The sequence below is a fragment of the Fulmarus glacialis genome, unplaced genomic scaffold, assembly GCF_000690835.1.
Source record: "Fulmarus glacialis isolate BGI_N327 unplaced genomic scaffold, ASM69083v1 scaffold3435, whole genome shotgun sequence".
In the NCBI taxonomy this organism is placed as follows: domain Eukaryota; kingdom Metazoa; phylum Chordata; class Aves; order Procellariiformes; family Procellariidae; genus Fulmarus; species Fulmarus glacialis.
The window spans coordinates 102,081-126,934 of NW_009210982.1; the positions used below are offsets into that span (position 1 = coordinate 102,081).

A 24,854-nucleotide genomic window follows, 5' to 3' on the forward strand; every position below is an offset into this window, starting at 1 on the left:
CACACGGGAGCAGTCTGTTCCTGAAGTACGGCAGCCCACAGAAAGGACCCACGCTGGCGCAGTTTGTGAAGAACTGCAGCCCATGGGAAGGACCTATGCTGGAGAAGTTCATGGAGGACTGTCTCCTGTGGGAGGGACTCCATGCTGGAGCAGGGGAAGAGTGTGAGGAGGAAGGAGCGGCAGAGACAACGTGTGATGAACTGACCGCAAGCCCCATTCCCCGACCCCCTATGCTGCTTGGGGCGGGGAGGTAGAGAATTCGGGAGTGAAGTTGAGCCCGGGAAGAAGGGAGGGGTGGGGGGAAGGTGTTTTAAGATTTAGTTTTTATTTCTCATTACCCCACTCTGGTTTTGACTGGTAATAAATTAAATTAATTTTCCCCAAGTCGAGTCTGTTTTGCCCGTGATGGTAATTGGTGAGTGATCTCTCCTTGCTATATTTTCTCTCCCCTGTCTGGCTGAGGAGGGGGCAGATAGAGCGGCTTTGGTGGGCACCTGGCGTCCAGCCAGGATCAACCCACCACAGCAATGGAAAAAAAAAAAAAAAAAAAATGACATTACGACAAATACTACAATGATTATTCTTTAGCATGTGACTAGTTAAAGTCCAGTGACACATCTCTCTTATTCAACTCTCAATACAGCTGTCAGCATCAAGAACTCTCACTAGGCTTATATAACTCAGGTAAATATATTGGGAGTTTAAACACAGTTCCTATTTTGTTGTAAAATCTTTTCCAGGGTGTCATAACCAAAATTTTGTTTGGATTCAAAGTAAATAAAGTCAGAATCTTCCTTGGCCCCAGATAAAATAGATTAATTCTTTAACTGCAAGCATAGAATATACTTAGAGGTGGAAGAAACTGCCCAATTCACTATTATTAGCTATTATTCAGTTATTATTAACTTTAAATTGGCTAGGAAAATCTGCAAACTCACGTCAACACCCCCTGCGCCACTGGTGAATAGTATGGGAGGAGCACAGCAATATTGCTTCTCTGCCCTCTGACTCAAGACAAGTTTTCCTGCATATTTCCTTAGTGCCTTTTTTCCCTTTGAGACACACACACACATACTTTTACACAAATGAGGGAAGGGACGGCACATCGGAAGTTAAAACCGGAAACAACAAACAGCCCCAACTTGCTTAAAAAAAAAGATACGAAAATCGTAAAAAGCACAGTTATTGCCAGAAAAAAACCCTGCAGTTTTACCTACTGTCGTAGTAATTGTCAGCCACAATATACCTCAGAGTCAGGAAAGACACATTACCAGATCTCTGCAATTGTAGAGACTCATTAACAAAAGCACATGAACTGGAAAACATTCCAAGGAGGTTATTTATGCAAGTGCCAAAATCAACACACCAGTTTCACCAGCGTTCCAGTGCCAGGGTGGGATTTCAATACCAAAGAGTCACCAGGCAGGTCTTTCAAGTTTAAGGAGAAAAACATTTGTAACTATGAACAGGTTTAGACATTCTCGGTTCTTGTCGAAGTTTGTTTCGCCACTCGATTCAGTGAGAGAGGGATCGAGCTGCAAGATGAGATACTGAAGATGAAATCTGTCAGTGACTCAAGTCCTGGTCAGACATTCAGCTGTTCCACATTCTACCTTATGTATCGGCACCAGATACAGAAGAACCTTTGAACCAGGAAAGTACTTTTGAAGGAGTATTTGCATACAAGCTCCTCAATAATCCCAAGTCAAGAAATATTACATCAAAAGGTAGAGACTGGTTTTACAAGCGTGCATTGAAACAATCTGGCAATGTAATTTTTTGACAGGCTGACCCAAAATCCAATCCTAGTAAACTGCTAAAAAAACCCCAAAACCAAAAGAACCAAAAAACCAACAACCCCAAACAAACCCCAAAACCACCAAAAAAACCCCCACACCACCACAAAAAGGCTAGAACTCATAGATTATCTCACCAGGTTATATTAGAGCAGGCACATAATTTCTGCCATCATATTGATAAAAGCTCTCTTTGCTACAGGAATAATTCTGGAGGGAAGGACAGAGACACCAGCAAGTAGATATGATATTTGTTACCTGTACTTTTCTCCCTAGTAGAGTCCCATTTTTTCTGTACACGTTACCAGACTGTCTTTGTCCCTCTCCAAGAGAAACCAGTAAAGGCCTTTCCCACACCCATTTCTTAAAAGGATGAAGACCACAAATGCACAGCTGTTCTAGCACTCTGTAAGGCAGAGAAAGAACAAGAGAAAGAGGGAAGGAAAAGAGGGAAAGGAAAAGAGGGGAAGATACCGAGCAAGAATATCTGCAGTGCATACTCTGCTACTGCATCTGAGACTGCTTCTGTGAAGGGGGAACCAGTGTACAAGTACTAATGCTGATTGACGTGCAAAGGTCTGAGACCCCAATCTTCGCCATGCTATCTCAGGAGACATCTTTAGCAACACAGCAGGCAGGGGTGTTGAAAACTATTGCTGTCAGAAGTTTGTGCCTGGCTTTAAATATTAATTAGTCACTTCGAGATGACAATAAATGGAAAAGACGGTGTGTTTTCTCACTGTCAAGCAGAACCTTACAACAGACAGAAAAAGGGTGACACATTCTTCAGTCTTCCTTAAGTGCTCTACCAATGCATTTTGTATTTTTTTTTTTCCAAGTCAGTAATGATGAGAAGGAAAATGGAAATTGAACATTTCACCAAGACACCAAATTGTTCCTCCCTGCCACCCAAAGGGAAACTCAGAATTGGGATCTTTGCCTTTATCAGCACCCCTGAAGCTGCTCTCGTGGATTTTTGCGTAACAGCAAACAGTACTCGTTATACCTGTGCACTCTGTTTATGCAGAACATTTTTTTTTAAAGCTATGAAATGTGACTCTTCACTGAATTCCTCTGAATTTTAACCAAAAAACTTGTGCTACAGAAATGTTCCCATTTGGTTTAAAGCAAAAAGCTACTGGTTAAGAAAAATACTACACAAAGAAAATGCAGCTCTGAGAACAAACAAAACATGAGCAGAGAGCAGTAGATTTCTTTCTGTTTTTGAAACTAGCATTTCAGTGTTGTTAGAAGGCAATCTAAAGACTTTGAGGGAAAAGTGTTTTATTGCACAAGGAATTGAAACTGAAACTTGAAAAACTGAAACTGAAAAGTCTCGTTAGCTAGACGGTAGGTTCTGCAATACATGCATATTAACAGTATTTTTGAGACAAACCATTGCATCAGTTGTTTATGCTTTCTGTTTGTTAGCATTACCAGCTTGGAATTCAAATCTACTGATCTGGAGGGTGGATATGACCCTCCAGCTGGAGAAAGACTGATTTCCTTTAAAAAAAAAAAAAAAAAGAGTTTTAAAAATCCACAGAGCAAAACATACTTTAATGAAACATTCTGGAAATCTTACGTTAAACATAATTTCAAAGTGTTTGCTCTAATAAAAAAGATACATAGGTGTGGAGACCTTTACAGGAAAAAAAAAATTCTATTTCAAAGGAGTGGATGCCAAGGAGCTCCGTTTCCTGTTTCTCTGCCAAGATCCCTGGGAACCACCCTCTCCCATCTTTACTTCCTGGACTTTCTACAACTCCCCAGCTCACCTCATTCCAGATACCACCTTCCATTTCCTCATCACCTGCCTTCTCCAAACACAAACTCATCCCTGACTTTATCCCACCCCTTGTGCAGGTGTCCCTTCCCCTCTCTCTCATGTGCACTAATGTTCTCCACACATGTTCTTGTTCTTCACTTCACCCTAGGATATCCCCAACTCCTTCACCAACTGGGCAACGCCTTCCACCTCTGAAACCCATTTCTGGTTCCAAGTTTCCTGTTTCTTGTTCAGCATTAATCCCTTTATTGTTCTGCACCAAGCCCTTGACTCTGTTATTCCTCCCAAACACACTCCATATTCACCCTGCTTTACCCGCTTCTGAAGCCGAGCCTTCTCCTCTCACCTGCTCCTGTCCCTGTTCCTTCCAAGCCACACTGCTCGCCCTCATGCACTGTCTCCAATACCATGAACTTCATTAACTAAGAAAAGTGCTTAGTGCTTATACGTTACATAAGCTATTAATGGCCAAACTGGAAATAAAGTGTATCAGTACAACTTTACACGCTATAACAAACTCAGAGCAATTCTGCTTAAAGGTGGACTACACACAAAACTGTACGAGTCTCAAGTACAGACAGTTTAGGACACCTGTGTAATGTATTAAATTAAGTTCTTTGTAAAGACACGGAAAGTTTTCTGCTGAATGAGCACAAGATCAAAATTGCCATCACATCCCATCCCAGAAACACAGTTTTCCCAAGGTCCTGCCTCTTCCTAGCGTTTATGCAACCTGTCTGGGTACGCCCTCTGCAATCTTCTGTTCAGAATCAGCAGCACCTCTGCAGAGGAGACACTGTCCTGCTAAAGGAGCTGCAGTACTCACATCTTCTCTTCCCTCCCTCACCTTCCCCCCCCATCAAACATACACTTACAAGCCAAACTGTAAAGGAGCAATAAGGGCTGTCGTAGAGCCCCGATTAGGTGACTGACCTGTGGCAGCTCAGACCTGGGCCACTGGAATTGTTGCTACCAGTGCCAGAGCAGCATCCTCTGCCCCTGCTCGAACCCTCCACTTCAAACCATCAGCTCTCCCCCACCTCCCGGTTCCATGCCACTTTGCTTCCTCCTCACACCTCCTCCTCGAGCTGTCCAAGCTCCATAAATAAGCGGGCCTGAGCAGAAGTGTGTGCTCACTAGCCAGAGCTGATACTCCTCTCAATTCCCATCCATCGGCTGCGACCTGAGTACGTACCCCTCCTGCTCCTGAAGTGACTGAAAGTGGTGAACAAAAGCTACAGCCTCAGAGCCACATGTTAGAAACGGATAGGAAAATTAAGGGGGAGAACTACTTGGACAAAAATTACAGAGAAAGAGTAGTGCAAATAGAACCAACTCACAGTCCCATGATGCAGTCATAGGATGCTGCTTCCCCTGATCTCCTTCCAGAATTTACTGCTGCTGAACTTGTAAGGCCTTCGTTATATTTAGTTTCAAAACAGAAATTCTAGCCTCATTTCATTCCATATACTGTTACAATAGACAAGAAGTCCTCGTGATCATAGCTATAAGATTTGAGGTATCAGTGATCTTGGTCATGTCAAGTCCTTATATTTAAAGGCAAAAGTAGTCCCGAGATCTCCAAAACAAAAAAGACTGTCAAAATAGTCTCTGAATCATTTTTCAGAATATGAAACCTTCTCTTTGCTATTGCTCACAAGAGTGAGGAGAGGAAGACTCCAGCAGTATTTTTATACTACATGCAGAAGAGGCATATTGATGTTTGAATGCATTCACTTACCAGAACTCCCAGTCATAGAATCATTAAGGTTGGAAAAGACCTCTAAGATCATCGAGTCCAACCGTCAACCCAACAGTCTTCGAATAGTGCTGGACCTGACACCCACACTGGGAATTACTCGTTACAAGCTAGTTAGATCCAAGCCTTGCTGTTCAACTGCAAAGACATTTTGCACTTCCAAGCCACCAAATCACCACAGCTGCTGTTCAGATTTATGCTGTTCAGACCCAATGGACAAGTTTCTGGTTGTGATTGGTTTGGGAAGAATACCCAGTGGATCAAAACTGCCTGCTACTTCTTGTAGGCATTTGAAATCAAGAGTTTTATGTTTGTATAATCACATCTGTCAGAGTTAATTGCACAAAACTTACCTCTTTGGGCAAAGATGTTAATTTGTTTCTATCGGCATTCAAATTGTTCAGCTTCTTTAGTTTTCCAATGCTCTTCGGCAATGACTGTGCCAACAAAAACAAAATAATATGCAAACAGAATTTGTAAATTCACAGAGTCAGAACAAGACTTATCTCACTTTAAAAATGAATTAATAGACTGATCCATTTTTAAAACTGGAATGTAGTTAACTCGTTAGTACCAAGCCTTCCAAAGGAGATTCAAGGTTTTATCTTGCAGAAGAAACATCCAGGAATGTCAGTTTCTAATACAAATTCACTCATGAGTTATCTCTGCACTAAGATGATAGATGCACAACAGCTCTGTACAGAAGCATGTATGCAGAATGCCCATATTATCTAACTTTAGGCTCCCTAAATAGCTAATTGAGAGGCAAGCTTCTAACTTAGGTGCTATGAACCGACCTCCGGAGAGGCATCTTTCCAACAGGCTTAAGCTCCTAACTCAACCAAACACCAACCTAACTTAAGAAATGCTCAAACCTAGATTTTTATAAAAATTTCTAGTCTCCAAGCATCAGTGTCCTGTGAAGGCAGTTTCAAAATAACGAAAGGAAACACCTAATGGAAGGAAGTCTGAAATTTTATTTTAACTGAACACATACCATATTTAGTACCTGGCTGGAGTAGATCAGCAGAGCAAGGAACAGCACAACAGCAGCTCTGCAGCGCTCAGGACTTCTATTCAGTTACAGCAAGTCTGATCCAGATAATGCACAGCAAAAACCAGCAACAACGCAACGCGGCACAAACTCCGCATTAAAAACACAGCAAAGTAAATGATACGTGCGCTCCAGGTGCTCCTATTCCCTTACTGATCATGAAGGATTCAAGAGTGAACATGTAATTGCTTAAGCCTTTGGAAGGGAGGATTGTTACTACGCACAACTTGATCTTCAGCATTCATTTAACAGGTTCGAAATAAGATGCATTTAAAGGAAACTCGCTACTTAGCAGTAGTAACAGTCAGTAACCTTACGAGCTAAGTGATTCCGCACTTAGCAGCAGGTCTTATTACTGTCAGCCATTTGAGCAGTCATGACCATGCTTACCTGCAGTTGGTTTTCTGTTAGAACTAGTTCAGTAAGGCTTTCGCAGTCTCCAATTGAATCTGTTAGTTGAATAAGTTTGTTCTGATCAACCTTCAAAATGGAGAGCCTCCTCAACTTTCCTGGACAGAAAGAACAACACATTTGTTTAGCTTAGTATCCTCCCATACCTGCTTTAATTACAGAAAATCATTCTGCTGCAAAACTTTTAGAAATCCTCCAACACAATGAAATTTTTTTTCAGGTAAAAAAAGAATTCACGCATTGCTTCACTTGCACTGTTTCTGCAAGTTTATAACATCATTGAATTCATATTCAATATAAATACTCATATTCAATATTTAAGCATATTAAATTGTATTAAAGTTGCAATCTGAATGGTACTCCATGTAAATGTTAAGGACATGTCTACCCAAAGGCCTATAAACAGGAGAAAATTATCTCTTTTTCCCTCAATTATACAATGTTTATTCATAAAGGAGTGTGCAGAAGATCACCTATGCCTACTCAGCCATAGTAAGAAAGGCTTGCACTGAAGTGACAGCCCAAACTCAAAGAGGATCAAGGTCTCTTCATCCTAATATAGAACCCAGTTCGTCAGACATGAAACCCAAGTTCATTTTTCAGAATAGAAATCAAACTTCCTTGAAGGTCTTTGCCCCAGGAAGGACAAAATACTATTTCAGAGCAGAAAGCTCACCTGGTTCTTCCTTGTATAAGGAAGAAGTTTTTTACACTGGAACAGGTTGCCCAGAGAGGTGGTAGATGCCCCATCCCTGGAAACATTGAAGGTCAGGTTGGATGGGGCTCAGAGCAACCTGATCTAGTTGAAGATGTGCCTGCCTGGCAGGGGTGTTGGACTAGATGACCTCTAAAGGTCCCTTCCAACTCAAACTATTCTATGATTCTGCTCCTTTGTATCAGAATGATCTTTGGTGCAAAGCAGAGCTGACCCAGGCAGAGCCCAAGACAGAGAATTCAGGAGACATCACTAGCTGCTACTACCTCGCTGCCCATCCCCACACTGTCCAAAATAGCTGTAATAGGCTGGCACATCAAATTCACTGATGATGCTAAATCATGAAGAGATGGCTGATACATGGCAAGATAGAGACCTAAACAGAAACCCAAGGTTCACCAAGGAGAATTGCAGAGCTCTGTACCTGGGCAGAATAACCCCATGCACCAGTACAGCCTGGCAAGTGACAGGCTGTACAAGAGCCCTGCTGGAAAGGACCTGGGTCTTATGGTAGGCGCCAGGCTGAGTAAGAACTAGCAGTGCGCTCTCACCAGAAATAAACACTGGCTGGACTATGTTAGAATTACAGCCAGAAGATCAATGGAAGTCACTATATCCGATCTACTTGGCACCAGTGAGGCCACACCTGTAAAATCATGCTCAGTTTCATGTTGCGTGTCCTGTCTTCCCCCCGACTCCCCAGTTCAAGTGAGACGCTGATGGGGGTCCAGTACAAAGCTATCAAGATGACCAGGGCACATGTGAGCTGAGGCTGAGAGAGCTGGCTTTGTGGACTCCAGCAAAGGAGCAGCCAAGGAGGCAGGAAACAGCCCACAACTACTTGAAGGCCATTTACAGAGATGACAGAGCCAAACTCTTCTCTGCAGTGGCAGGCAAGACAGCAATGGCAGGCAAGAAGCAGCCTTTCAGAAGGCGAAGCGTGGCAGGTCCCAGGTGGACATCTGGAGAAGCTTCCTCACTGGGAGGTGGTGCAGCACTGACACAGGCTGCCTGGGGGTGCTGGAGCCGCCTCCATTAGGGGCTTTAGAGACCTGGTGAGACACGGCCACAGCTGACCTGACCTACTGGTGTTGATGAAAGCCTTGCTTCGAGGGCTCTACAGATCCACCAATCCAACCAACGATTTGATGATCAGCTGAGCTCCTCCCAGTAGCTTCCATAGAGACCAGTGAAGTTTTCACTTCAACCACAATACCAGATTTTCTCCATTTCGCATAGTAAGTTCCAGTATTACACAAAAGGAATAAGTACTGTAGCCCTACCCAATTTTCCAAACACAAGTAAGCTATTATATTCATATAAGTAGCAATTTTTTTTGCATTTGTAACAAAATTACATCCAGAAAATGTTACAAAATGCACATGCAAACTAGGCCTGGCCTGAAATGGCCTGGCCCTTTGCAATCGCCTTCCCCAGCAAAGGATCTCCATTTAACAGGATTCTCGAGAAGCAGCAGCTCCTCTTGTTCACCAGCTGGTGTTATAGACGAGCTCCGCTCTGGCAGGCTGCATGGGCAGCAGCCTTTCAGAAGGCACAGCTCCATTCCTGATCTACAACAACTGTACTGGCCAGCTCAGGTCATCAGAGAGGGCTGCTACAACTCTCTACCAAACACACACTAGCCAACTGTAGGACCTACAGTAGTCACCCCATTCCCCCAAGTTTAACTTCTAGAAAAGCATTTCTCTTTTCTTAGGTTCATATAGCATATGGAGGAAGGGGGAAGGTCTGTCCATTCTTTTCCACATTCCTGGTTAAACCACATTCACAAGTCCTCCTTCCCCTACACCTTTATCTTTTGGGAAAAAAAAAAAAAAAACAACCAACAAAACAAAAACCTGGCAAGGAGAAGGCATGCTCTTGCAAAGTGAAACTCTCCAGAAAAACAGCTGATGAGTAGTAGAAAAAACGCCTCGCTGACTACTTGTCACAACTACTGCAGGGGTAAAAACATTTACCTTAGAAAAGGCACTAGTAATACTTCAGAAAACATTCCTCAGTTATTAAACCTATATTAAGGGGCCAGCCACAGAAAGGTTGTAGTTTGGATCCTCAAGGGTGAGGAGTAATGGGCTGAAGCTGGAACAGCCTTCCGCTGGGTTCAGCATAGGATTAATTACATTGTCCCACTGAAGATAATTACACATCCCCACTAAAAAGGATGTATTTTTTGCAGTGATACTGTCAGTCAGTCTTATCAAGTGACCCACAGCATGTTACAAGCTAGAATTTTACAATGTTAAAGAGTTACGATGGTGACGTGGACACAGTAGGAACAGAGAGGATATATTAACTTTTATTTTTTTCAAGTAGGTATCAAGTGAAGACCAAAAAGGATTAGGAGGTAGTCATTATGCAGACAATTAAAATGAAAAATTAATAGAGTTGTGCATTTCATACTAAGCAAAAAAAAAACCAAAAAAAAAAGCTGAGACAAGCTCATCTCTTGCACAAAAAGACTTCAAAAGACTTGAAAACAAACGACTTCCAATTTACGGTGGATTAAATGGTTCTGTGTGATAGCATTCACCTTGTACTTACCAATGCCATCAGGTAAGACCTGAAGTAAATTCTGAGAAACAAGCAAGTCTGTTAAAGAAGTCAGACCACTAATTTCTTCAGGAAGGCATTCCAATTTATTTTCAGAAACATCCAGACAAAGCAGGTTTTTCAGGTTTCCTACTTCCTGCGATACAAGACAAAAAATTTAAGTCATGCCCAAACACGTTACAAAGCAATTTGAAAAATGTACCATCGCAATGAAATTCCAGAAGGAAAAAGAATTCTCTGTATGACCTCTAAATTGGCCATTCTTTCTATGACCTCTAAAGGCAGAAAAAAGTAAATAATTACATTTTACATAAGGTAAACCAACCAGTGATTCAGTCACAGGTTTTTATTCTAACTATTAAGACTGGCTTCAGTAGTCAGACAAGGTGTTCTGAGCACACCCAGGCAAGCACCAGCCAAAACTGGAGTTTTCCTCAAGTAAAGACTGCAAAGTTGTTTTTTCAGAACTACAGATTATCAACCTCCACGTAATTAAAGTCTGCCCCTCCCAATTAACCCTAGGCAAATTAGGATTAGTCTCTCCTGGCTGATACAGCAACATGCCATGACATCTAGGGATTTCATATCTTCACATCTCCCAACTGCAACAAATGTAGAAATAGGAATTGGGAGTGTTGCTCTAGCAAGCATATTTGAACTGCCAAGTTATACTGCCATCATCTACAATTATTAATGATTACTTAATTTTTTACAATGGTAATCTGCCAATTAGCTCAAACGTCTGACAGAGAAATACCTTTGTCCCTATTAGCCATCAAAGCACCCTCCCATTCCCCATGTACACAGACACCCCTATACACGCTCTAGAATAGCTCTCATTTTAGTCATCCAAATCATCTTTCGGAGAACAGAATGGCTGGGCAGAAGTGTCCTTTACTTTCACATTTATAAAATTTTCATACAGTGACAACTTTGATCCTAACTCACAAGATCAGTCCTTTTATTTTGGAAATGTTTGCCTCTCAAGTGGATCTTTCATTAAACACACACACACCCTTTATCCTACAAGTTCATCTTTTGGACATCAGACAAACTACACAATAATGGCCAGCTTTAATGAAAACAGCTGCTGAAGTCACACTTGACCCTTCATGAATGATTATCGGTGTTTAACTACATCTACTTAAAAAATTATTAGGCCAAGTCAACAACAACGAAATCAGCAAAGCCCACTAAACTGTAACTGATTTCCAAGTTACACTGTTGACAATGAGATCAATAATAACAAATAATAACAAACAAATAACAGCAAATAACAGCAAACTGCACAAGGAACAGGAGAAAACAGGCTTTGACTTGGCTCTAAAGGAGAAAGAGGGAAAAGAAACCATCCCACATGTTATCACAGTTCTTAAGAAAGGGAATTCAGAGTGCTGTAAGCTTTAAATGCTAAGGCCCCTCACCCCATGACTGATGTCAGATGGGGGATTTGCCTGCATAGATCAAAATTTCTATTTATGGCAACAGTTCTATTATTGTACTTCTCCCAAACACTGTATTTGAATGGAAGAAGATCACTGCAAAAAAACGACGATTCATCCTCAAAACTGTCAAAACTGCAATTTAGATAGATACGAAAGGTGAGGGTTAGCTCAGTCAACTAGTGGCTCCGTGATCATTGGGCCAGGACTGTAAACAGAGGATGTGTCATCCTATAAATTGAACAATGTGCCTATTAGGAAACAACTCCTTTGTCAAAATTTTTTAAAAGAAAATGTCTGACGATGTATGATACCATGTACGATCCCTTGCAGAGGAACTTATTAAGAGAAAACCCTTACACATCCAAAACCAAACCCAGGCAAAGTGAACTGAGAAAACTATTCAATTGTAAATCACCTCCCTTTAGGTAAGAACGAAAAGGTTTTCTTTTAAAAGCATCTTCAAAACAGTATCAGTAGAGCTCATCTTTACCTGAGGTATTTCGGCTAATTGGTTTCCATCCAACCAGAGGTCTTTAAGATTGAAAAGTGCACCAATTGTTTCTGGCTATAACATAAAAAGTAATAATGTTAAGTAGCATAGGAGCTTCAAGTAAAAACCAAACGGCCACCCTGTAATTACAGTCTGAGTAAACCAATCCTCACTCCAAGCACTATTTAGAGGTACCAAGGTTAAATGCAGCAAGGGTGACTGTAAGCATTTGGGAACTCCATCATACAAACTAATTGTTATAGCTTAACAAGCTACCATACTTTACCTGACATGCACTAACAAATTGCATGCACACTGTTAATCTACTGCAAATCCAACATTTAATTGAGTCAGCTTAAGGGAGATGACAGATATCTTTTGGTAGATCTATCTGCCACAATGTCAGACACTGCAACCCTCAACAGTTTGCCTCAGTCCTTTCCCAAAGATTCCTACTCCCACCCTGGAAATAGCTGAGCTTTCATCTGTGCTCAGCCCATCCAGCTCCTTACAGAAGCCCATGTGTTCATTGTAACTGCAAGTGCAGACGAGTTTGTGCCCTTCCACTCCTTTTTCCTTCCGTAGAGAAAGTCTGTGCAGTGGTCTCATTTTCTAGAGATCAGCTGCAGTTTTTTGGCTAAAGTAATATTGTACTGAACAAGGCTAAGCAGATATGGGAAGCACCAACTCACTGCCAAAATTCATCTGTACGTGTAAAAAGACTCTCCCTCCATACATTTTTCTTTCTTCAGTTTTGGACATCCTACGACCTATTTAATCTAAATGATGCGTAAAACAAGACCAACGTGCACTTTCAGTGGCATGTTCTCTTACCAAGTGATAAAGTTCATTGTTTCCTAAATCAAGTTCTTCTAGTCGCTGCAGCTGGGCAAGTGATCTGTGAGATGGAATAAATCAAAACAAAACTGCATCAGACTAAACCAACAGAAACCCCATGTATTTGAATGAGGTCATTTTACTGAAACTCGTATTTCAAATTACAACATATTGTAGACAGACAGTTATTTTACTGGGCATAGACTATATGCAGTAATATCTTACTGAAAAAATAATTTGGTTTGTCAGTACAACTATATGCCTTGAAATTTAAAACTTAGTATAGGCAATCAAATCTTTATTCTTTATTTTAACCATCAGTCCCTTGGGGTGGACAATGCCATATAGTTTAGATTTATTTTTAGGGGGAATTTACAGTTACACAACTGGATAAAAATTCCCGTAGTGATCACATGTAACAGTGTGACTCAAGACTCAGTAAATCCATCATTTATCTTCTCAACGTGATCTACCCATTTCTGAAATATTTCAGGTTGGATTTGAGGATGCAAACAGAGAGAAGCCCAAAAGAATGTAAAAGAAGTTCTCTGAACATGAACGGACACAGAGGGCTATCCTTCTACTTCAAAAGCAGTCTGTTGTAGAGCTCTTGCTTACCTTCCCCAAAACCGCAGCAGCACGAAAGCCAGTGAGACTCGTCAGCTACATTACTGACAGTCAGAATTTTCCAGGAGCAATAAAATTGTCAACATTCTTCATTCTGACACCGCATCGCAAAACCTAGCTAGCAATTCATACCTTCTGACCACTGACATTTAAAGTGCCTTGTGGTTCACAGCTATAAACAGCCACAACCAAGGTACTGGGTACATTGACAGGAAAAAAGGACCCCAAAGCAACTGGGGAAGAGATTCTGATTAAAATAGGTTAAATCTATTACAGCATCTATTAGATAATCTAAACAAGCAGAATAGGAGTCACCAAAACTCTTGCAAGAAGCAGCCAGGTAGTGAAGGAAGGAAACTCCTTTGCTAGAGAAAGAAGAGGCTTCTTCGAGGCAGCCAAAAAGGATCCCCAAAATATAAGATATCCAATTAATCTTACAGAAGACCACTAATTTCTCTGCCGCAATACAGACAGCACAGACACATCTAGATATCCTTTTTCCCCCAAAATCACCATGGGTGGAGTCAGACTTCAGACATCAGTAGGCCTAGTTTGTCACCAAGTCCTTGATCTCCAGGTTTTGGAAGCTTTTGGTTACTTAGCCCTGAACACGAATGCTTATTTAAATGCTATGAAGGTCTAGAGAGGAAATGTCTGAGATCCTACCTTCACAGTTGTGAAATTTCAGCATGAGAACAACCCAAGCCACCACTCCCACTGCTGATGCGCTCGTTCAATGTGTGCAGGAAGAAACGTTTGGTGCTGCTGTATTTTATACAGAATATTTTTATGGAGCACAATCAATCGACACAGACTGCAGGCTCCTGCTACTAACCAAGTACAACTTGAAATAATGGATGTGACTAAGTGTTGCTAAAACAAAGCTCTATCTCATACATGGTGTCAATCAGCACTGAATATTTTTTCTAGCTGTCACTCAGTTTCATATGTTAGCAGATTTTAAGAATAAGAACATTTTATGTTAATAGAATCAAACACATGAGATGTCACTTACTCAGGTAAATATGTCAGCAAATTTTCTCTGAGTTCCAGTGAAGCCAGGTTATAAAGACTAAAAGGAAAAAAAAAAAAGAACAAACCACATTTTCATGCAAACTTGCTTTTTATATTCCACACATTCAGAAGAAAAGTGTGTGTTTACACAGTTTAAAACAAAACTGCTGTGAACTGATTTTTTTGTTGTTTTAACTCAACCAGATCATCATGTGGAAGGCAGCATACAAAGACTGGAAGTTTTTCCTTGTTTCTCTGTGATACTTCAACACATTAAAGCTAGAAATTAAACAGACAAAACACAAGTTTCCATTTGTTCAAAGGTCAGTAGTTGCAAGTTACTGAACAGAGCATATTCATATGAATTGCATTTACTTACTCACTTTGAGAATCTGGCATGAGCTACCAACGTTACAGAGCATCAGGTAAACCCATCACTGTTCTAACAATGGTGTACTCATTACTGTAAGTGACATTATGCTTCTAAGCGGCTCACTCCATATCCCAGGCTTTTGCTAACATCACCATAGCAACATTCAGATTTTTCAGAGGTTTATTTATGACTAAATGGAACACAAGGAGTCAGACATTATCCCAACACTATAATCTGCTCTAATCCTCTAGCGTCCCAGGGAAAAATAAAAATCAGATATGGTGACTGCAAATAAGTAGTTTTCTACACGGGAATATATTCTGTCCTGGTGTGCAGGGAAGTGGGACAGTGTGCTAGGCCTTAAATAAAATTTAGATTAAAAAAGGAATTCCACTAGATGTGAAACACATGTTAATTGTAAACCCAAAATGTTTTTGTTTGTACACCTTAGGAAGAAAAACCAAGCCCATGTACTCGGACCACATAAAATTGAAATATTTGTTTTCACTTCAAACAATACCAACATACTGAATTAGAGGATCATTAGTTAGCCCCAGTAAAAAAGCAGCTGATAACCTGACTAAAACTAAAGAAAAACCTTCATATTGCAACTCCAATACAGCTATCTAAGCAGGGAAAGCAACATAACTGATGTAATGAGTTATTAAAGGTGAAAGATTTTTCTTTGTATTGTGGATTGACTTTGTATGGTGTCTGAAAAACACATCCTTATTTCAAGCACCTATTTCGTACTGCCTTCAGAAAACAGTGAACGAAATCTCACAGGAGCTTTGATTACAGTCTCAGCAGTCCTCTCCAGCTTTTAAAATAAGGACATTTTACCCAATGGGTTCTGTATTCCTCCAGAAGAAATACAGTTAAATCATACCATACCAGTGAAGATACTTTAGTAGAAGCCTATTACAAATTCAGTTAAAAGATAAGTGAGAATAACTCAGCTACTGCCACTCAAAATCATTTGACAGAAACAAGGTAATAAGGAAGCCATTGTTCCAATGACACAAGAGAAAACTCTCACATAAAAATTTTAACACTATAAAACACAAGTCAAGATAGGACATCCTCACAGAAACCAAATCAGTGGAGGGGGAGGGGGAAGGGGTGATGGAGAACCATTTCTGTCCAAGAGGAACGTGGGTCTGCTCTTACTCACATTGCCACCCACAGAACTCACATTGCCACCCACAGATTGCCATTACATTTTTGTTTACAGGTTTTCTAGAAACTTATTCCAATCTTCTTTGAATTTCGCACTTTCTCTTCAAGCTCGTATTAGGTGAGGCACATGACTCACTTTTATCAAAAGAATACAAAAAGGATGCGCACACCGCAAGCTGCCTTGTAATCTTGTGTTTACAGATCACCCCGCATCTACTTATCTCCCTCCCCATCACATTGAAGTGTCGATGAGTAAAATGGTGCAATTTCTTAATTTCTCTTCTTACATCAGACACCACTTTGGTTGTGGTTAAACAGAAATCTTTGTCAGCAAAACCACGTTCAACAGCAAGAACTTGGGAACCACCACCTTAACCAGCTTCATCGTATCATTAAACTGGGGCAGGCCAGTGAATCAGCTCAGGAAACTGATCCTGCTTAAAAATAACCCAGCAAAAAGAGTAACACAGATCCCTAATCCAACACAGAATAAATCCCCTTAAACACCTGGGCCAGTACAACTGCCAAGAAGGTGCAACGAAGGCATCTGTACTGCCCAAGCCAGCAGCGCTAAGAGGACTCACCGGGTAGCTGTGCCCTTGTGGATACCCACCAACAGCTGCCTTTGCATCCAACCGCTACCATGCATTTCGGAGACTGACTGTGGCTGATCGCAGTCCCAGGCTAGGTTCTCTTCTTATGGGAGTCAGCTACCTACGGGGTTACGTTTTCATCTCTAACGACACAGCTTTCTGGAGGAGAAATGCTTTATTCTACAGCTATTCTCACCCACAGCATGCTCACAACTATAACTCTACCCTGGAACAAAACAAAGACATTGTCCTCCATCCCTTTAACCTATCCTTTCCACTTCTTCCAAGGTCTTGAGTCCAAACCCAATGTAAGCGGACACCAATAGGCAAAATGAAGCTTCTCACCAAGTAATGTAAAATAGAGACCAAGTCTATGAAGTTCATACCAGCAAAGCTGCCGCATTAGACTGAAGTATTATGTTTAAGGTGGATCCATCTGAAAGAGAGGCCAGAGAACGAGAACAAATTTTTGACTCATTGCTCTTAAATTTCGACTAGTTAGAGAAGCGGCTCCCAGCAAACTTACGCGCTGCAATTTAAAATAGGAAAATGTTCAGTTATCATATAAAAGGCATGCTGATGTATCGAAGCACCAATCTCCAATACATTACAGAGCAGAGGTATAGCTCTTCCTTAAATTTACCAACAGGTTCTTAAAACGTTGTATGTTCACTAACATTTTTCTGTTTTTAAGGTATGTTAAGAAACAGGATTTTTAGTCATTTACAAGAAAAACCCTACATTGCTTGCTTTTTTCCAAATATGTTTTCTGATTTAATAACACATTTCTCTCCAGAAAGTGTAATTCTTCCTCTTCTCAACTACAAATAGAGATTTTTCACAATATACTAAATGAAATCATTTCTTCTTTTCCCTCTGCCGTTAATTTTACGGGTGCACTGTTAGTCAAGAGTCTTTCTGAAGTCTCTGAAAGGAACTAAAGGAAGCCATACTTTAACGATTTCAGAGTCTTTCCCCAATCCTAATCTTCATCTAGGAGAGAAAACCAGTCATGGGGGGTTACCTGTTTCGATCCATAAAATGCAAAGGCAACAGCAATCTAGTCTACTGAGACAGGAGACAGAGTTCCATCAGTGGCTATTCACCAACTGCATTTCGAAACAAAATGCACCACAAAGCATTGCAGGCTGCTCTCCAACACAGTCCTCACTCTCCCAGAAAAAAACAACAGAAAATGTACAAGCAAAATGTAATCTATATTCTAAAGGAGAAAGAAAAAAAAAAGAAAAAAACAAAAAAAAACCCTAAGTACTTTTCCAAGACTACTATCGTAAGAAGCTATTTCACAGAAGCTTGTAAAAAGCATTAATACCGTAATAACTCTCACCGCAAAAGCTACCGCACACACCTCGAACACTGAGCACGTGTGTGAAATTACTGAGCACAAGGCAACAGCCAAACCAGGCAGAAGATGCAGTAACTGAAATAATTGCAAAGTTTTCCATCTCAGCATTCTAGATGATTTCTGGTGTAAGGGTGGAACCAAGTCAAATTTAAAGATACAACATGCCTAAAAATGTCTTTTTCAGCGCAAACCAGATACACTTATACAGTGCTGTACCTAAAGCAACTGTATTTATTGGTATTCATCATGTGAGCTAGAAGAATGAAAAGAAGAATGTGAAATCAGTAATTGAGAACAAAACTAATAGCAACAAAGTAGTCCATAAATGCTGCAAGCATTCCTGTCAGGATTTGAGAAAGAAACTCGCAATCCAACATGGTCCACAGATAGGGAACACTGCAAATACTCCTTCATATCAACTGCAGTGGTCTCCTCCAAAATAAAGGTAAGACTAGAACCAGCCACTAAGATCAGAACCAAAGCATCTTTTTCTTCTCTTTACAAAGTCAGTAAGTTTTTCTTTGGATTAATTGCAAAGAGATTATCAGTAGCAACGTGCCCTACAAAACAATCATTTCAAAAGCAGATGACTCTCTGGACAACAGCAATTCACTCCAATAGGTAAAATAACATCAACAGCAGTTAAAAAAAAAAGAAAAAGAAAAAGAAAAAAGAAAAAAGGAGACAGACAGAGAGACATGTTCCCTAGTTACCTTGGATGAAATTACATTTTCAGTGTACCACATACATTAAATATACTCTGTCTTTTAAGTTATAAAATACAAACTGAGATGAGTTATCCTAGTGCCTTAACTTTATCAGGGACAGCTGCATCATTCCCCTGTTCAAGGGGACAGAAAGTCAGCCTTAAGAGTGACAATAGACAACACTATATCCCATTTTTATCCCAGTCCCATTTTTATCCCAGTCCCCTGGACTGGGAGAACCCAAACCCTTGGGGTACACCAGCAAAGACTTCTGAGGAAAGCATTGGCAAGCGCAGTAAGACACATGCTATTTTCTTGTGAAAATGAAGTTAAAAATACAAAGGTGGAAAGAGAAACGTGGGAAAAGCTAGTAGAAAATGAAGATAGATGATAAAAGGACTTATATAAAAGCTAAAGGTGCTCAGTCAATAAAAACTGCACGCAGTGTTCTCTTATTTGAGTAATAAAAGTCACGACATTTTGACCTTACGTCAATAGCACCACACAGCTGAGTATGCAAGACAAGAAGTCAGGCTTTGGGAAACAAGGAAGCAAAGTTGGAAGAGATGAAGATCTAAAGCACCTGCAGAAATGCATGGCCCCATCTGCACCCTTTCCAGCAAGCTTCAGCTGGTTAGGGGAATGTAAAATCCCAAATGTAGTTTTTCCTCACATCTGTAAGACTGCAAAAAGAAGGGAAAGACAGGAGAACGGGTATAGTCCCCATATTTATACACAATCAGGAAAGGTCCTACACAATAAGGATGGCTAAGGTGAGAACACAGCACAGATTCTCAATTTGGTTTGGTATTATGGTTTTTTGCGCAGCAGTAGCGATGGCTACAGAACACAGTCCAAAGATGCAGCATACAGAAATGAGATATGAAGTCCACATTCTGGCTATTTCCACCAGTTCCAAAGGACTTCAGTTCGCTGGGCCAGCATCTGAAGATTACTGTTACTTTGATAACGCCTGCCCCTGCATCCCTGCACAGCACGTACACGTTGAAACACTCATCGTGACACTAGACTGGGAAGGAAGGGAGTTTAAACTAGGCAACTCTTTCTTTTTTGTGCAGAAAAGGAACATGCCCTTTTTTTGTCTATCAAGGGTCTTCCAAGAGATGAGAAGGTAACTGTGGTACTCTGACAACAGCATACAAAATGGATGAAACTAGCCATATTTAAATATATTACCGCCCATCCCCACTGCCCAAATAAAACTACCACTAACATGTATGACCCTGCCCCAGGACGTACCAGTTACTCACCTGACAGGATCCTATTAAGCTACTCCCATCCCACAAGGCTTCTAGGTGCACACCGACAATTCATTGAGAACCTGACATTTAGCAGCTTTTTTTCCCAAAGGAAATGACAGGGTTAATCATTCACTAGCCAGCTCTCAAAATGCCACTTACTCAGACCATAAGTATTTGAAGGTACAGCATATACCTTTGGGATAGGCTCCTGTTCCAAATCACTCCCAAAAGAAGCCTCTTTCTCGCACCCTCTCTTCATTGACTGTATCACTGACTGCAGAAAGAACCTGAAAAGATCAGTCTCCAAACTCCAACTCCTACACCAATGGAATCCTGGGCTGCATCAAAAAAAAAAAAAAAAAAAAAAAGGCAAGCAGGGCCAGCAGGTCAAGGGAGGTGATTCTGCCCCTCTACTCTGCTCTGGTGAGACCCCACCTGGAGTCCTGCGTCCAGCTCTGGGGCCCTCAGCACAAGAAAGACATGGACCTGTTGGAGCGGGTCCAGAGGAGGGCCACAAAAATGGTGAGAGGGCTGGAATGCCTCTCCTATGAAGAAAGGCTCGGAGAGCTGGGGTGGTTGTTCAGCCTGGAGAAGAAAGGCTCAGAGAGCTGGGGTTGTTGTTCAGCCTAGAGAAGAGAAGGTGCTGGGAAGACCTCATTGCAGCCTTTCAATATAAAAAGGGGGCTTACAAGAAAGGTGGAGAGAGACTTTTTACCAGGACCTGCAGTGACAGAACAAGGGACAACGGTTTTAAATTGAAAGAGGGTAGGTTTAAGTTAGATATAAGGAAGAAATTTTTTAAGATGAGGGTGGTGAGATGCTGCAACAGGTTCCCCAGAGAAGCTGTGGACGCCCCAACCCTGGAAGTTCAAGGTCAGGTTGGATGGGGCTTTGAGCAACGGGATCTAATGAAAGATGTCTCTGCCCACAATAGGAGGGTTGGATTAGATGATCTTTGAAGGTCCCTTTCAACCCAAACCATTCTACGATTCTATGAAATTAGTTGCTTAAACTTGGGTGGTTTCAAGAGCTTCTGTAGCATGCACCCCTTTCCAGCACTTCAGTTCTTCCCTGAGTCTGCCTTATTTCCCCCACACACAGTTACTATACCTGCCAGCACCATATCCTTCCTCAGTGTCTGAAGAACCAGCTCCATGTGGATTTTTGGTGTAATGACATTTCCAATGCAACAAAAACATTAGCCTTATAGGGAAGGATTAAGCTTCCTGAATTTCCTAAGGTTCTGTTAACATATAGTCATGTAGTTTGTGGTCTATACACTCCCGGTATGCATTTTGCCCCGCTTTTTAAAAGGTTCAACACTACATGCTTATTTTGCTTCCAACAACTGCTTAATGCTGGCATATAATTAGACAAAGTCACCATGAAAGAACCTTAAAATTCATATCCATTATACAGTAACCTACAAATAGTACAGAATTGCAGCTAGTTTCCTTTTCTCAAGAAGATTATTTCTCCAAAAAGTCTGGCTTAAGCTTAAAGCCTCCCCCCCCGCCAGATGTCAGCTTTAACCAGTCTCCTGCCTCTTTGTTTGGTTACCCTTTGGTTATGGAAACGTGTTTTACAGTGTGAATGATAAAGAAGAGCACTAATGAATTTTTGTAAGATGAATCTGATAGAATTTAAAGAGAGAGACCTTATGCCCACACCATGCAATAGGGGAAAGCAGTTTTGGCAAATTCGTAGCTACTGAATCCCAGAAATTCTTACATGAGCCAGAAATTACAGGAAGTATTAATTTCCTAAATGGGGGCACTTATCCATTTCAAAGCAAACTATCTTCACACATGTGAAGTCCTACGGTTCTACCTCGGAATGTAAGCTGTAAAAACAACTGCAAAGCAAGGTAACTAGGTTTAGTTTTGATGAAACTGTTACTATGTCTCACCAGTATTGTTGAAGACCACTCTTCCAGAAGTCATCTTTGAGAGCATTCCCCCTCCTCCTTTTTGGAAGCAAAGCAACTTGAAGTAACTTGCATCTAAGTTAAACACTATTCTTTCCTCTCAAGTTTAGGTGTATAATGTGCACACGAGGCTTTCCTTAGCAGTCCACTTCTGGAGTTTGACAAGCAGGACAGTACTCTAGTAAGAACAATTCTAATAAGAAAATCTGAAAGTAAGGATTATGTTCCTAATACCTGCCATTTCTACAGAGCTGGGAGAAGTGGACACAAATTATGGGGGAAAAATACTCCTTCCTTGGAAGACTGATTTTAAAAAGCCACAAAAGAAAGTAAAGTTGATAACTTTGTCATCCTAGACTTAAACGGCAAAGACACTGAAAGCCAGAGGAAGAGCATTTGCATATAGTCAGCTACTTGAATTGAATTGTCAATACCATTAATTGGCTTGTAAAAAGCTACAGATCTTCTACAAATGAAAACAGAAGGATAAAAAATATTAGTACCTTATCAGCCACTAACTGGAGGAAAGACTAAACAGGTGGCCAGTAGTACAAGTCACATCCAAATTTTAAAAACAGAGGAAAGTTCTACAGTTTATGGCCAAGGAATTCCCAAAATATGTAACAGAGGTGGTCTAAGCTGCTAATTAAGACTAGTTTTCTACATAAGCTGCGTTTTCAAGTTGCTGAGATCAATTTTACTCTCTCTCTCCCTCACACATAGCAACAAGCATGGTCCAAAAAACAGACAGGAACACTGAACTCACTATGACCTTCAAAAGGCATCATTAAGAAGGAGAGAGAGATTCGTAATTACGGCTCAGCCTGTTCACTTTTGAATGCTTTAACTGAGCATTCTCCCATTTGCTTATCAAGATTACCGAAACAGGTTGGGGAGGCTAAGCCAATTCACTATTACAACAAGATTTCATTTGCAAAATATCTTCCATTCTACGAATGCAATGTCAGTCTTCAACGACTTAAATAAAAAATGGAATTACTTTATTTCAAAAAAATATTGCTAAACATATGTTAAATATTTCTTCCTTGTGTAACATACAAGATGCAACATCTTTTATTTAAAGGCCAGATGGCACTGCATTCACTATTACATTGTTAAACACTGTTCCCGAAATAAACTTTCGAGTTCCTTAACATTCAGTTTTGCCATTTAGCAAACAGCTGTGATTAACACTGAATGCTCTACCTACTCAAACTCTATAAATATTACTTGTCATGCTAAATTCAGATAAGTCAGAGAGCTTTTAATACTATTTATATCAGCCTAGCCAGACCACCTACAGTCCTCCTTCTATGTATTCGCAAGATAAGCCTCCCCATCACTTTTGTTGTATCATGTAAGACCGTATTTTAATCAGACATTATTATGCTAAACCTTAAAACAGGATTACATTGTCTTCTTCCACACAATTTTAAGAGTGTTTTCCGTTCTGTGTGATGCTACCAGATGTGTAATCTACACTTGAGGCATCTTAGCATACACTAAGAAAAACACAGTCAAGGACTGGCCCAGGAGTCCATTATCAGAATAAGCATGCCATTCTGATCTGCTTCTGGATCATCTGCATTGAGCACATCATCCTGGCCTTTGAAGACCTTTTATTCTCCATCTACTCCTATTCAGATCAACATCAAAGATTCTGAGTTCAGAAGTTGCTGAAAACTTCAAAACCTCTAGAATTAAACACACATATATATAAAAAACCACCATGCTCAGTGACTTTGTTTCTCTAACATGAAATCTCTGGATATTTGTGGTTCCACAACTCTCAAAAAGCATGCCTGTAACAAATCTTTCCGCAAAACAATGCTCCTAAGTGCAGTAACATTTGCTCTATTCTTTTCATTATGTTCACTGTCATAATGAAATGCCTATTCTACCTGCTAGCTCCAGACGTTAAGAGGAAAATTTCTCTGCTTACCTGGTAATTCCCTTTCAGTAGTAAGGTCCACAGATCCATTCAGCCTGCTTGCAGCTTGGGGGTAAACCAGACTCATCAGTCATCGGCATCAGAAGAATATCCTTCCCATCTAAAGAAAGTCACCCCTCCCCCCATCAGAAGTTTCTAAAGCTAAAATAAAGCTATTCTACTTTCTTGCATCACAGACTGTGCAGTTCTCTGAAAAAAAGGCGGGGAGGGAGGCTGTGAAAAAAAGGCGGGGAGGGAGGCTGTGAATGATGGGGATACTATGAATCATGATATTACTATGATCTTTCGTTGAATCCTCAGGATTTGGAGATCATGTCCAAGTAGAAGACCATCTGTATGTTGGGGGGGGGGGGGGGGGGGGGGGGAGAAAAAAAAAGGATTGCATACAGCAGCGGAAAGCTTTTTTATTTGTCATGTTAGAGTTCAGGCAGGGACTCTACCTGCCAGTCAGTAATAATCTCATATTTTAAACCTTAGCATCCAAAAAAAAAGAGGTAATTTTTATCTTTTCCAGGCACAGACAAGACTGCTGAAAAAATGGTGAAAGCTCATTTAAGGCAGCAGGCCTTAAATCATAATTTAAAGCACAGCAGTGAAGCTCTGCACTTTGCTTCAGCTGTTAAAGAAACTTGTTGATTTTGTTGTCTCCACAGAGTTTGACAGATAACTGTCTTTTTCAAATTCACATTTCAGGCTGAAAGGACTGGTTTTTTGGCTAGGGTTGGTTCCTTGCGAAGCACCCATCTGAGAGTCCAACGCTAGATTAAACATCAGAGACGCACATAAAAGGCTTTCCAGAGAAGGTTCCTGGACTTCATTCAAGCCTAAGAACCACAAATAAACAAACAAACATATAAAGCTGACACAATCTCTCTTCTCTTTCTAGACGTTAAGCCATGAGAGCACTGTATGGATCTCTAAGTTCCCAAATCTTTGCTGGTAAAAAGCCAATATCACAGTGGGCTGGTGGTGGCGATGGTGGGGAACT

The 24,854-nt window shown here is 40.8% G+C and overlaps 1 protein-coding gene across 1 annotated transcript in view; it reads right to left on the bottom strand.

The window, feature by feature from the left end:
• LRRC1 (leucine rich repeat containing 1) overlaps window positions 1–24,854 on the bottom strand; it is a gene marked incomplete at its 5' end in the record, with an annotated part of 44,522 nt that overhangs the window by 10,792 nt on the left and 8,876 nt on the right. Inside the window, 6 exons of the mRNA XM_009577332.1 lie at window positions 5,698–5,781; window positions 6,789–6,907; window positions 10,087–10,231; window positions 12,031–12,105; window positions 12,865–12,928; window positions 14,510–14,566. Of these exons, the coding sequence (XP_009575627.1) occupies window positions 5,698–5,781; window positions 6,789–6,907; window positions 10,087–10,231; window positions 12,031–12,105; window positions 12,865–12,928; window positions 14,510–14,566 (544 nt within the window). The remainder of the gene's footprint in view (window positions 1–5,697; window positions 5,782–6,788; window positions 6,908–10,086; window positions 10,232–12,030; window positions 12,106–12,864; window positions 12,929–14,509; window positions 14,567–24,854) is intronic.